This window comes from Camelina sativa, chromosome 14 (genome assembly GCF_000633955.1).
Source record: "Camelina sativa cultivar DH55 chromosome 14, Cs, whole genome shotgun sequence".
Classification (NCBI taxonomy): Eukaryota; Viridiplantae; Streptophyta; class Magnoliopsida; order Brassicales; family Brassicaceae; genus Camelina; species Camelina sativa.
In genome coordinates this window covers 20,749,127-20,763,819 of record NC_025698.1, presented here as the reverse complement: position 1 = coordinate 20,763,819, position 14,693 = coordinate 20,749,127, and the positions used below count along the sequence as shown (strand labels likewise).

At 40.4% G+C, this 14,693-nt stretch overlaps 1 protein-coding gene across 1 annotated transcript; it reads left to right on the top strand.

Moving 5' to 3' along the window:
• LOC104743828 lies at positions 12,340 to 13,523 on the top strand. The gene is made up of 3 exons (XM_010464871.1): positions 12,340 to 12,435; positions 12,535 to 12,928; positions 13,018 to 13,523. Exons 1-3 carry the CDS (start codon positions 12,340 to 12,342, stop codon positions 13,521 to 13,523), a joined length of 996 nt encoding a protein of 331 aa, XP_010463173.1.

Genomic DNA, 14,693 nt, shown 5'->3' with positions numbered 1-14,693 from the left:
TCGTACACCATTATGCTGGACTCAGGTGGGGGAGAGGAGCATTTACGGGGCAGATTTTGTGCAGGAGACCTCAGCGAAGATTCGGGTTCTCAAGCTGAACATGAAGGAAGCTCAGGATCGGCAAAGGAGTTATGCTGATAGAAGGAGGAGAGCTCTTGAGTTTTCAGGTTGGAGATAGAGTGTACCTCAAGATGGCGATGTTGCGGCGTCCGAACAGGTCATTGACTGAGACTAAGTTGAGTCCGAGGTATATGGGTCCGTTCAGAGTGATTGAGCGAGTTGGACCTTTGGCATATAGACTGGAGTTACCTGAGGTTATGCTAGCATTCCATAAGGTTTTCCATGTGTATATGTTGCGGAAGTGTCTCCGTGAGGATGATCAGTTGTTGGCTAAGATTCTGGAAGATCTTCAGCCTAACATGACTTTGGAGGCGAGACCAGTGATGGTTCTCGAGAGGAGGATTAAGGAACTTCGGAAGAAGAATATTCCTTTGATGAGAGTCCTTTGGGACTGTGATGGTGTTGAGGGAAAGTTTCCTGAAATAGAAGTTTCTAAAAGAGGAAAGATTACAAAAGTGGAAAGTTCTAAAAATGGAAAGTTTTATGGGAGTTAGAATTGTCCATTTTTAGTGGTTGTGAGCCTTGGAGGGGCTAGTGTGGCCTTTGTGGCGGACTTTTGAGTCATTGCGCCGTGTGTGGCGGTCTTTTGAGACATTGTGTGGCCTTTGTGGCGGGCTGTTTAGCCATTGTGTGGCCTTTGTGGCAGGCTGTTTAGCCATTGTGTGGCCTTTGTGGCGGGCTGTTTAGCCAATTGTGTGGCCTTTGTGGCCGGCTGTTTAGCCAGAATGTCTTGGTGACGGTCCTTCGGGACAGATGGTCTTTGTGACGGTCCTTCGGGACAGATGGTCTTTGTGACGGTCCTTCGGGACAGATGGCCTTTGTGGCGGTCCTGTTTAGGACATTTGTTTGGCCTTTGTGGCGGTCTTGTTTAGGACATTTGTTTGACCTTGGTGGCGGTCCTGTTTAGGACATTGGTTTGGCCTTTGTGGCGGCCCGTGGGGCAGTGAGATGACCCTTGTGTGGTCATGAGGTATTCTAGTGAGGGAATATGTGGTTGGCAGGACATTGTGTTGTCTTACGCGAGCCATGGGAAGGAAACCTGGTTAGGGATAGGACTTAAACGTGTTCAGAATTGTTTGCTCACGGCTCTTGGGGGGACTTCGGTTCTCCTAGTACCGCCATATTCTAAGACTTTGTCGTTTGGGAGTGTGGTTGGTATATCAACTTTGGATGACGATCCGGGGGCGCGTTGTAGGGTGGCAACCCGAGAGACGAGTATTAGGCTTCTTTATATATATTATGGCATGTGGGCTTAGGCCCGATGAAGAGCCAATATCATGGCATGCAGACCTCGGTGTGATGAGGAGCCAATAAAAACTCAAGGTTTAGACCTCTGAATAAAGGAAAGTCCAAAAGTCGAGAGCAAATTATGCCTGGAACGTGAGTCTATCGCCTAGAGGTGACCTTTCGTAGATCGGTCGGAGGAGTGTGGACGTAGAGACGGTTCCACGGGAGTCTTTGACTGATGGGTGTTCGAGATTCGAGGACGAATCTATGTTGGTGGGGAAGAATTGTAACGTCCGTGTCCTGAAAAATATGAATATTAGATTTTTATATCAGAAATTTGGTGAAATCGGTTTAGTATCGGTTTAGTATCGATTTAGATAAATTCTGGTTTAATTAAATTAAACCAATAAACCCTAAATTTCTCTATAACTCACGCTTCTCTACACTCTTTTGGGGTTGTGGTCGTTTTTGTAGAGAGGAAAAAGAGAACTTGTTTGTGGAGAAGAGGTGTTAAGGAAGGGGAGGTTAGATTTTGGTGTGTTAGGTAAAGGAGTAGAATCGTTAGGGTTTGGGAGAAAAGGGTTTCGACATATCAAATCGTACTCAAAGGTAAAGAAATTTGGTATAGTTATTACCAAGCCTTTCATCGTCATTCTCCTATTTACAGAAGTGGATTTGGATTTAAACTCAATGAGTTATTGGCAGTTTTGTGGGGCGTTTCGTATCAGTCGCGGATTGAGACCAGCAGGTGTTTCGGGATCGATTGCAGTTTCACTTGAGATCTGATCGTGCTGAAATTTTGTGAAAATCTTCGTGACGTCTAGGACTAGTATTTCACCGGAGGGATTTGATATGTAACACTTGGTTTGTATTTTAGGGTTTCGTCTTTGAGACTGTTATTTTATGATGTTTCTGTCCAGTTTTGCTATAAAGTCGTTTTTGGTTGTGTGGTTTGTTGTAGGGCGTTTTTGGGCTGTTGCAGACGTTAGGAGAGTCTCAACTTGTCATATATGTTATAATCAGGTTGAAAAGGTGAGTGCGTGACCATGAGCTTATCTAAGCGATTGGGTTGTATGACTTGTTTTGTGTGTTGATGTGTAGGTGTGATGAAAGTGGTATTGGTTGTTCTGTTTAATGGTTGGTTGTTATATTTTATTTGTAGTTGTACTCTTGATTTTCTTGTGTGTATAGCTAGTAGATGGGAGGATCGCCTCACTGGGTATTTCTGGTAATACTCACGCATCTCATTGTGTTTTTGGTGCAGGTAGAGGCAAGGTGTGACCATGGGATCATGGCAATGAAGAGGAGGATGTTCTTGGGACTTAGTTAATATGTTTTGGTTTCTGCTAGGTTGCTAGAATTGAAATGTTGGTGTTAGAATCATGGTTTAAGTTGCTAGTTTTGAGTCTATGATTCTGGTTAATTATTGGTTTATTATTATTGGTATTTTCCGCTGCTTATTTGGTGATTTGAGTTTATGCATATTTAAATAAATATTTTTTTGGGACAACTTGCCAACCTGTGATTCATGCTCCTGCACCCATAGCATCCTTGACCACCTTGGTTCGTCACCGACGTGTCCTCCCGCTTCCTCTTATGTCTTTGCTCTGACTTGCTACCCTTGCTTAATGATGTAGTACTTTTCTATCAATTAAATTATCGAACCTCAGTTTGCAATGATCAACACACTAGGAATACACATGAATGCTTAATCTAAACTAATACATGAATTGGTTCTTTTGTAACATTCTTAATTAACAAAATGGATTAAAGAAAGAGAGCAAAGCAAACTCAAAGCAATACAAACTCAAAACAAACAAGGACAGTTTCAAAATGAAGATAAAAAAAATGGACCTTGGGCAAGGTTAGTGACTTGGGAGATAGCTAATCAATCCTAAATGTCTAAGCAAACAATCAAGAACAATCCTTAGGTTAAGAACACTTATGTAAATCAATTCACTTCAATGATAAAGATCCTATGCTAATCAAGTGATAATCAACAATTTCCAAAGGCAATCACAAGGTAAGCATCCTAATCATCAATTTCCATTGGCTAGGAATGCAAAGCTCTTGAATAGTTTGGTTCAGGAATTTCAACAAACACCTTATGGGCATGGAAATCCTAATGTCTAGATTCAAGCTTGATCAAGGCTATCTAGCATTATTAACACTAAACAAGATAAAAAACACATAAATAAAGCCCTAGTCATCAAAGATCAATCATATATCTCCCTAATCTACCAAGCCCAAAGTCCTAAAAGATCTACTCACTCATAGTTACGATCACACAAAGGTAGAGGTTTGATCTTTGTGAAATTATAATTAGAGATTGTAGAATAGGAAAAATAAAAAAGATATTACTATTAAAACTTCAAATTCAACAAAAGATTCAATAAACCCAGAAAAGCAAAACTTAAAATCCCTCAAAATTGCTAAACAAAAGATGATCTCTCCTAATGAGAAGTTAGTGTATTTATAAGAAAATAGGAAACTAAACCAGGACAAACCGGATTGGAATAAAACAAATCAGAGAAAACCAGAACAAACCGGGTTTTGGTTCCAAAAATATCATTTGATCGACCATTGGTCGATTGCTTGGTCGATCGGTCAAATATCAGAAGTCTGGTCAAGTCCAACACAAGTTGATCGACCCTATGATCGACCAAATGGTCGATTATTGAAGTCTGAAGTCCGCTCAAGTCTGGGGATGAGCTGATCGATCACACGATCGACCAAATGGTCGATCGTTTTGTCCTGTGGCTCCAGTCTTCACTCTAGCTGTATAGACGTTCACTAAAACAGGTATAACTCTTTACACACATCTGATTGGACTGAAATCACCTCCATTGTAAAGCTTACTCAATTTCCAATAATTGTGTTGAAGAACTATGGAGCTAAATCCCAAGGCAATGTCTTCATACGAGTCGATCTTAGAGGGACTGCAGACTGGTTCCGAATCATCAATCATCTTGTGTGCATCCAAATATGTGTCTTCCATTATATTGCTAATTATTGACTTATTTGGCTCCAAAGCACACTTTCTTTGTACATCTCTACTCCAACACCTGAGATACCAAACTTGATGCAAAATACAACTTAAACAACCTAAATGCTCATGAATATGCACAAAAAAATAAAGAATTAAGCTTTAAAATCACATAAAAACACAAGATATCAACTCCCACAAACTTATACTTTGCTTGTCCTCTAGCAAAAACCAAGTGAAAAAAAGGGAGAGAGGTTTAAAAATGGGACTCAGAACCTAAGAACATGAGAAAAAGGATTCAAACCATAGTCCTTAGATGCAATTCAATGGTGCTAAAATCAGTGAAAGTGTTTACAAATATTTTTCTAAGCTTATCACAATGCACCACTCTAGTTCACCTTTTATCTATTGGCAAAGACTTGCAATCCTATTGAACATCTCTTTCACATTCATTAAAGTGTTTGGTGTAATCTTGCAAATGGAAAACAAATTAAGCTCAATTGGTTTATGAAGAAACGCTTTTTAAAGTGGGTTAGCAAAGGTGTTTAGGGGAGTTAACTCTCAAACAAAAAGGAATGCTAGACAGTTGTGAAACCAATCTAAGACTGAGAATAATTTGGGCATACAAAGCTTAACTCTTGATGTCGACCCACCTAGAAGCTTTTCTACCCTTTCCTCATTCCTCTTTTCTTTCTTTTCAACCCAAAAACTAGATTTTAAACCCTTAAACTCCCTTTTGTAACTTCTGGTCTTATTCTTTTTGTAAATCTCTAAGGCTACTCTTTATTATAAACATTAGCTCCTTTTTTCTCATTCTTTATTTGCTAAACTCCCAATCTTATTTGACTTTTCTTTCTCTTTTTTTTTTTTTTTTGATTCTAGGAGACCATAACAAGATTTTTTATCTCTTTTCTTTGAGACTTAGAGCTTTTAACCAATCTTAACCTTAGAGACCTTTCTTTTCTTTTCTTTTGACCAAGTAAAACTTTCTATCTCTTCATTCTTTTTTTTTTCAAACTTGAACCCAAACCAACATTCTAAACACCTATTTCTTTCAAAACCAGTCCCAATAACTAGTTCTAATGATTCTAAACCTAGCTAAAACAAGAGCCAGTTCTTTGTCGTTCTCAATACTCTCAAGATTTCACAACCTATAGCATTATCAACAAAGAGGCCTTACTCAACAAATCAATATAAGGCTTGAAAGAAAAGGTTGGGGTTCATAGGTATGGCAAGAGATTGGATTAATTAAAATAGAGTGGCAAATAGAGATTGTTAACCCAAATGAAAGTTCCATGAGCTAGCATTCATAGTCCATATGCAAGATATTTTAAACATCAAATTAAAGTCCAAATAATATAGAGATGTAACAATGATCAAACAAGCTTTACACTAGAAGAAATTGCTTTCAAGTGACACAATGCTTAAACTTAGATTCTTCATTTTTTACCAAAGATCAATCAAGCACCAATGAACTATAAATGAGGGCTATGGGTTCAATCCTAAGACTGAACTTCTAACAAGGCAACTTCATTATAATCTCAAATGCAAATGGATACTAAATGCTTCTAGACTCAATCCTAAACACAAAAATGAATATGCAAAACTACATGCATTTGTTTTTTTAGTTTTTTTTTTTGATTTTTCTCAAAACGTAGCTATTAACAATGCATCACACAAAAGATGAAAGTCAAAACAAAACACAATGTTAGATGGTTAGTCCCTCCCCCAAACTTAATTCACACCGTCTCGGTGTGAGAAAAGTCCAAGAGAAAGTCTAATGAAAATAAAGAAAACAAAACACAAATGGTATATACAATGGAAAGTTAGGACCATACCTTGGCCTTAGTTGTGAACCTTAGGGAATGGAGTGGGTGGAGGAGCTTTAGTGCTCCCTTGAGATCCTGTTGGATTGATGGAAGGAGAGTGGAGTTTGATAGTAATGACACTTGCGAGAAGGTCATGAAGCTTATCTTTGTCATATTGATATTTGGGATCTAGCCTGGCTTTGACACTTGCAAAAGGTGAAGAAGGACTTTTGTGCTTCACTTTGTACTCTATTGCTCCATCAACAAGCCCCAAGGGATGCAAACACAAAGTCATAGGAGATGAAACAATGGTGGGAGGGTGGATTTGTTTCTTCTTCCTCTTCTTCTTGTCAACAACTTTATTTGCTTGACCCAAATCCTCTTCTCTAGAATCTCCTTTGAGGTCATAAAATAAAGAGTCTAAACACTCACCATCCAAAATTTCTTCACCACAATTAGCAAGTTGTAGAGTATCTTCATTCATCACATTCACAACTTTGACATCTTCTTGTTGATCCTTCATAATCCTTGGTTCTTCTCCATTGCTATCAACTACAGAACCATATGAAAGCGTAGAAGTTTCTTGTACCATTTTCTCATGCTCATCAACCATATCCAAATTATTTTTGAAGATAGTGTTGCAAAAATCCTTGGCGATAGCTTTGGATTCACCCGGTAATAGTCCACTTGAATTATTTGAAGTAGAAGTGTTGTGAGTTACCTTAAGATCAACAATATTCCTTTGAGAAGCCAAGCTAATGATCTTATGATCAAGTTCATTGTACACCCCATCTATCTTATTGTGCAGCTCAACAAAACTCTTACTCAAATCTGTATAACCCTTAGTTTGACCTTCTAAAACTCGTTTCAATAGGGCACTCACTTCATTATCTTGAAGAGGAAGTTGAATAGAAGACTTTACTTGAAGCTTTAAAGGTGGATAAGCTTGGTTATAATCGCTGTGTAGATATCTTCTTTCCTCAGTTTTGTGTCCACCCTCTCTTGGGACTCTATCATAGTCCTCCTCATAGTATCTTTGATCACTTTGAGCCAAATTCTCAACAAGCAACTCTCCTTGTTCTATAGTGAGGTTTGAAAAACTTCCTTTGCTAGCCATGTCCAATATCAATTTGAGCTCCTTTTTAAGTCCTCCATATAAAATACTAAGTATAGCTTGCTTGTTGAATCCATGATGTGGGCAATCTCGAATATATCCCTTAAGTCTTCCCCATGCTTCATGGAAGCTTTCATGAATTTCTTGCTTAAAACTCATTATGTCATTTCTCACTTGAGCTGTTCGTTGCTTGGAGTAGAACTTGAGAAGGAAGATCTTCTTACAATCATCCCAAGAATTGACCAAATGAGATGGGATAGTTCTCTCCCATTGGCTTGCTTTTTCTCCAAGAGAAAATGAAAACAAAATGAGCTTGATACTATCGTCGGGAACACCTCCAATCCTAAACGTACTACACAACCTCTCAAATGAATCCAAATGATCATATGGGTTTTCTATGGCTAGCCAAAAGAACTTAGAGCCTTGAATCAATCTAATCAAACTTGGCTTGATTTCATAAGCATTGGCTTCTATGGGAGGAGGGCGAATTCCATATCTTGACTCATGATAAGGAGCATCAAAGCTTCCTATTGTCAATGTGTTCTCTTGAGGTTGAGTCAGATTTGTTACCAGTACTTGAGGTTTTGGAGCTTTAGTAATGCTTGTTTGATTGTCCACAACAATTACCTTGAATGACATTGTCTTTCCATTCTTCTTATTTTGGTTTGAGTACCTTTCAAAGCATAAGAGAATCAAGGAAGACAAATTAGTAACAACAAGCAAAAGTGAATTCATCATCTCAACTAGATGCATGAAGCTAATCATATTCACGAAATTAAATGGCCTAGTATCAAGCAAAGATAAAATCCTAATGGTTAAATGCAATTGCCAACCGGCAACGGCGCCAAATTGATGTAGTACTTTTCTATCAATTAAATTATCGAACCTCAGTTTGCAATGATCAACACACTAGGAATACACATGAATGCTTAATCTAAACTAATACAGGAATTGGTTCTTTTGTAACAGTCTTAATTAACAAAATGGATTAAAGAAAGAGAGCAAAGCAAACTCAAAGCAATACAAACTCAAAACAAACAAGGACAGTTTCAAAATGAAGATAAAACAAATGGACCTTGGGCAAGGTTAGTGACTTGGGAGATAGCTAATCAATCCTAGATGTCTAAGCAAACAATCAAGAACAATCCTTAGGTTAAGAACACTTATGTAAATCAATTCACTTCCATGATAAAGATCCTATGCTAATCAAGTGATAATCAACAATTTCCAAAGGCAATCACAAGGTAAGCATGCATTAATATCAAGTCTAAATACCACTAAGCATCCTAATCATCAATTTCCATTGGCTAGGAATGCAAAGATCTTGAATAGTTTGGTTCAGGAATTTCAACAAACACCTTATGGGCATGGAAATCCTAATGTCTAGATTCAAGCTTGATCAAGGCTATCTAGCATTATTAACACTAAACAAGATAGAAAACACATAAATAAAGCCCTAGTCATCAAAGATCAATCATATATCTCCCTAATCTACCAAGCCCAAAGTCCTAAAAGATCTACTCACTCATAGTTACGATCACACAAAGGTAGAGGTTTGATCTTTGTGAAATCATAATTAGAGATTGTAGAATAGAAAAAATAAAAAAGATATTACAATTAAAACTTCAAATTAAACAAAATATTCAATAAACCCAGAAAAGCAAAACTTAAAATCCCTCAAAATTGCTAAACAAAAGATGATCTAACCTAATGAGAAGTTAGTGTATTTATAAGAAAATAGGAAACTAAACCGGGACAAACCGGATTGGAATAAAACAAATCAGAGAAAACCGGAACAAACCGGGTTTTGGTTCCAAAAATATCATTTGATCGACCATTGGTCGATTGCTTGGTCGATCGGTCAAGTATCGGAAGTCTGGTCAAGTCCAGCACAAGTTGATCGACCCTATGATCGACCAAATGGTCGATTATTGAAGTCTGAAGTCCGCTCAAGTCTGGGGATGAGCTGATCGATCACACGATCGACCAAATGGTCGATCGTTTTGTCATGTGGCTCCAGTCTTCACTCTGGCTGTAGTGACCCTCACCAAGGGGTAAATTTTAAAATAAAAACCCCTGGCCAAAGGACTTGGAAAGGACTTGGAAAGAGGGCAAGGAAGGAAGGTAGAAGAATTACTGAAGAAGTGTCCGAGAAATTCTGGACAGACCAAGAGATGGCCGATGGTACTATGTACCATGTACCATGTACCGTACCCGACGTACGTGGAACGATCGGACGTACTAGGCGAACACCGTGTGGACAAGGCTGTGTCCTAGACGGGAAGCGAGAGTGGGAAGGAACCCACTAAGGCGGGCGATTTAAATATTAAAAATAGAGTTAGTGGAGTTTCCACTAAATGACTAAATTAATCACAAATTTAGCACTAAGTGGAATTTTCCATTAAGAGTTAATTTAATCTGAAATTGGAGTAGTGGAGGGGAATATTCCTTGAAGCCATGCAACTTGGGTGAATATGGGCTTGACACCTCACCTCCTTAGGTGTCAACACACCAACGATGGAGCAAGTGGCAAAGTTTCGCCCAAGCCTCTATATAAGCGTCACTTCTGATTACTTTGGAGAAGGGAGAGAGCATTTCGCCCAAAGGCTGCTAAGAGAGAAAGGAGAGGAAGAGAGAAAGAAGAGAAAAAGGAGATAGGTGTTGCCGCAAGGGAGAAAGAGTGAAGGAGAAAAGAAGCAAGACAAGACTATCGACCATTGCAAGGTGTTGAATCGAGTAGAAAATCGATTTCAACAAACGAAGGGATTCAAGTGTGTCGTGAGGGAGCTTCAGAAAATCCGACCACTCCTTACAAGAGATCGCCGGTTTTCTGTGAGTTCAGGCACATATTTCACTGGACTAGATGGGGATTAAAGACATTCATCTAGTGAACGGTTTGCATGAGCATTTAGTTGCATTTTTACTTAAATTTATTTTGTGATTTTCTTGTTTAAATGCATGTGCTGTGAGGTTATACCAGTTACTAGTTCGAAATGTTCTAGTAACAAAGGTGATAACTAGTTTTGATAATTGTAAAATTATGAGCTTAAAAACCATAAGAACTCAAGTATCAATCTTGCTGAAGTCTTAATGCGTTTTAGTCCGTGACAAAGTCCGGCTAGCATAGTAAGACTGGGGTATTGCTGTCCTTCCTATTCCGTACTACATGCAGCCGCGACATGCAACCCATGTTCGTGTGTTTGTAGGGTTGGTTTCGAAGAGCTCGGAGGTTACTAAGCTCGCTACCCTGGACAAAGCTGTATACATGACGGTGTGGCTCTAAATGAAGTCCGGTTGCATGCCTTTGTGGTTGCAATGCGGTTGTTCAAAGGGGTGTTAAGAAAAGGAAGCATACCGGGCCCATAAATTGAAACTTGTTTAAAACTCTTTGTTTTCATTCAAGTTTGTGTTGCATGTTGTTGCATGTTGATGCATGTTGTTGTGATTTTTTGCTAGATGAATTTGCTTAGCTCATTATCTTTCGCATGCTATCTCTGATTGTTTGTTGATTGATTTGCTTCTTGCATGTTGTATGATATTGGGGTTTGGGATTTGGGATAATTTCTTTGCAGGAACTCTGAGCTCACTAAGTAATCTTAGATTACTTATGATAATAATTTGTGTTGCAGGTACCCTAGAGGGAACTAGAGGGCGTGGTGAACGATAGGAACCAATAGTAGTTTTATTTTGTGTCTATTGTAAAATTCAAGTATGTTTCATTTCGAAACAAACCTTGGCTCTAGGCCTTATCCAAAACTCTACCATCTTTTGGTATCTATTTTGTAATAAACTCTTTTTATTTATCAAAGCATTCAGATTTCTTTTAAACGGGCGAGTGGTACTGATATAGACTTTGTCCGAGTCGGCTCAACGCACGGCGTGTCACAAGGGTTGCAAAGCCTTAAGGATGTGTCGTGTGGTCGGGAACCTCACCGATGAACTGGCCAAAGGGTCTTGATCCGTTCCTGCACCCGGCCAGATCGTTGGTGAACGTTTCCAAAGTAGCATCCCGGTGATGTCCGCGGTCCGCCCGGCCGTACGGCGGTTCGGGGACGTTACAACGGTGGTATCAGAGCATGGTTATGATGCTATATTACTCGTGTTTTCAAATGTTTTATCGATTCAAAATTGTCGCAGTAGACACTTAGGATAATCCGGTTCGTTCATCACTTAGGATTAGATGGGATTAAGTAAACCTTGTTGATCGTGGATGCAGATGTCTGGTCAAGGATCCGAAAGGTCTAGATCAATGCACTTTTAGCTGGACACAGGGAGGGGTTCAAGTCAACAGTTTGGTCCGGAGGAATGGGGTCTGCATTTTGAGGATGAACAAGGGGAGGAATCGTTTCTAGGCATATTCGAACCGAATATGTATATGCCTGAATGGGATGTACCCGTCGCGACGCCGAGGTACACACCATCAAGTTCTACTCGGTACAACACGCTTGAGAATATGTACCAGCCAGCACCAGGATTTTCACCAATTGGTCAGTTCACTGCCAATCCAAACCAGAATATGCCAAGGGGAGACCAAGTTCGTGGAGGAGGCCCGAGTGAGTCGAGTGTACTAGAGACTCAGCAGACACTTAAGATGATTCAAGATCTTTTGAATCACATGATGCCGCAACAGCAGCAGAACCAAGGAAATCAGTCAGCAGAAACTAGGTTCCTCATCATCAGACCACTTTCTAAAATTGGTAATGATGATGAGGAACCTAGGACTTCTCAAGTTCAAAGGAGATTAGAACACGGTCTTAGCAGACGCATGGATAAGAGAATTGGAGACTAACTTTGAAATGTCAAGATCTCTGGAGGAGTTTAGAAGACCAATCGCAGTCAACTTCTTAGAAGAGGATGCTCGTGCATGGTGGGACAGCGTAGTTCCTCGCTATAGATACCAGACTATATCATGGGGGATATTCAGGAGAGAGTTTGAGCAGAAGTACTTTCCACCAGAGTCATGTGATCGACTGGAGAATCAGTTCTTGCGACTGAAACAAGGTAATATGAGTGTTCGAGCCTATGGAAGAGTTTTTACCAGACTTCGGAGATATATGTACCAAGGCAATGACGATTAGTTAGCTATGGCCCAGAGATTCTTTAACGGACTCAGGCCAGATATAAAGGGAAGGTTGCACGCTGTGACATACAGAAGCGTCACAGAAGTGGAAGAGAGAGCGGTGAGTGTTGAGGAGGCCATTGAGATGGAAAAAGAGATTATGGCCCGATAGATAAAGAAGGAACCAGTGCAACAAAATAAGGTTGTGAATCTTCGGAAGGTGAATCAAGTAGAAGGACGAAACTGGAGCACAAACCATGGTAAGGTCAATATGACTGTTAACCAAGGAGGACGTGCAGTGAGCAACATGGATCCTAGAGGATGCTATGTGTGTGGTCAACTTGGGCATTTTTCTCGAGCTTGTCCAACCTTTGTGGAAACTAAGAATACCACTCTGTCGTCTGTCACATGTTTCTACTGTGGCGATATGGGACACTATGCGACCTCATATCCATCAAAGCCGACCAAACTGAACGCCCAAACTGTGAACCGTGCCCAGCCAGTGCAGGAAGTGAAGGAACCCCCAACAAAGAAGCAAGCAACCCCAACAAATATTTTTGCTTTAGGAGTAGAGCCACCCAAACCTCCAAAGCCTGCGAAAGGCCCTATAACAAGTTTGATTGGGTTCTAACTCTCTTGTGATTGTTTGTGTGTTTGTGTGTTTAGTTTTTGCATTGCATTTTTATATTTGCCTTGCATTTAGGAACATTACTTGTTGGTGGTAACCCCACACATGTATTTTTCGATTCGGGAGCGTCCAATAGTTTTGTGACTCCTGAAGTGGCCGACAAGTTCGGAGATTTGTGTGAAGAGGAAGAAGTGAACATCAACGTCTACACCGCTGGTAATCAACCGCCTCTGAAGACAAGAAGATTGTTCAAGGAAGTGTCGATAGTCTTGCAGGATACAAACCTCCCGGTGAATCCTCTAGTGATGCCGCTAGAGAGGTTCGATGCTATTTTGGGAGTGGATTGGTTGTCGGAGCACCAAGCCCATATAGACTGCAGCAGGAGCAGAGTTGTATTTGAAAATGGAGGAAGGACACCTCTAGTTTTCAACGGAATTAGCCCAAGTAAGACGACATACTTTGCATCGGCAGTAAGGATTGGAAGATTGTGCGATAAAGAGAATGTTTACCTAGTCACTCTTACCGCCATGGGAGGAGTTGACAAGGAAGACATGGGAGTGGAGGACATCACATTAGTCTAGGACTATGAAGATGTATTCAGGCCGTTAGAAGGATTGCCTCCCCCAAGAAACCATCCTTTTACCATAAATCATGAGCCCGGAGCTGCCCCGATTGCTAAAGTACCGTATCGCATGGCACCAGCCGAGTTGGCTGAACTCAAGACTCAGTTAGAGGATTTGTTGGAGAAGGGTTTGATTCGACCGAGTTCATCGCCATGGGGAGCCCCAGTGCTATTTGTGAAAAAGAAGGACGAAAGCATGCGTTTGTGTATCACTCAAGTATCGGCATGTCACCATTTGAGGCAATGTACGGAAGGCCTTGTCGAACGCCTTTGTGTTGGACCGAAGTTGGGGAAATGACAAGTTTCAATCACAAGTTGATTGATGAGACCATAGAGAAGGTCAAGTTTATTCAAGAGTGCATGAAGAAAGCCCAAGATCGCCAGAAGAAGTACGCAGATCGAAAAAGGCGGGAAGTGGAATTTGAAGTCGGGGATATGGTGTACTGGAAGGTCGCACCACAAAAAGGAAAGGATCGATTTGGTAAAGTGGGAAAGCTCGCGGTAAGGTTCATCGGACCATACCGGATTGAAAAGAGAGTTGGTGAAGTAGCATATCGGCTATCTATGCCAGAAATTATGCGACTGCATAAAGTCTTCCACGTTTCACAACTACGGAAGCATGTACTGGATCCTAACATGATTGTGCCCGAGCCTATCGAGGAATTGGAGCCAAATCTCACATACCCCGAAGGACCGTTTGGATTAGGGCAAAGGAGGACTCAGAAGTTGAAGAACAGGAGCATCCCTCAAATCCAAGTATTTTGGGGAAAGCAGATGATGTTCATATTTTTTACCTTGTTTTCCCTTAGTTTATTCACAACTTTTGCATCTTTTGCTATCCATTTAGGCCATTATTGTGTAGCTTTAGGACTAATCATGCATTAGAGTATAGTTGCATTGTATTTGCATCTTTTCATGCATAAACAGGTGATTTTGGAGCTTAAGGAGCATGGAAGCAATGCTGAAGAGAAGTGAAGTTTCACCTGAGGAGAAAACAAGAAAGTTAAGGCTGTAGAATCAAGGTCCGGAGTCCAACTCGACCGCACACTCGACCACCACTCGACCGTGTGCTGAGAAGGACTCGACCGAGTGGAGAATGCACGAGAGAAGCCAGCTCGACCAGCCACTC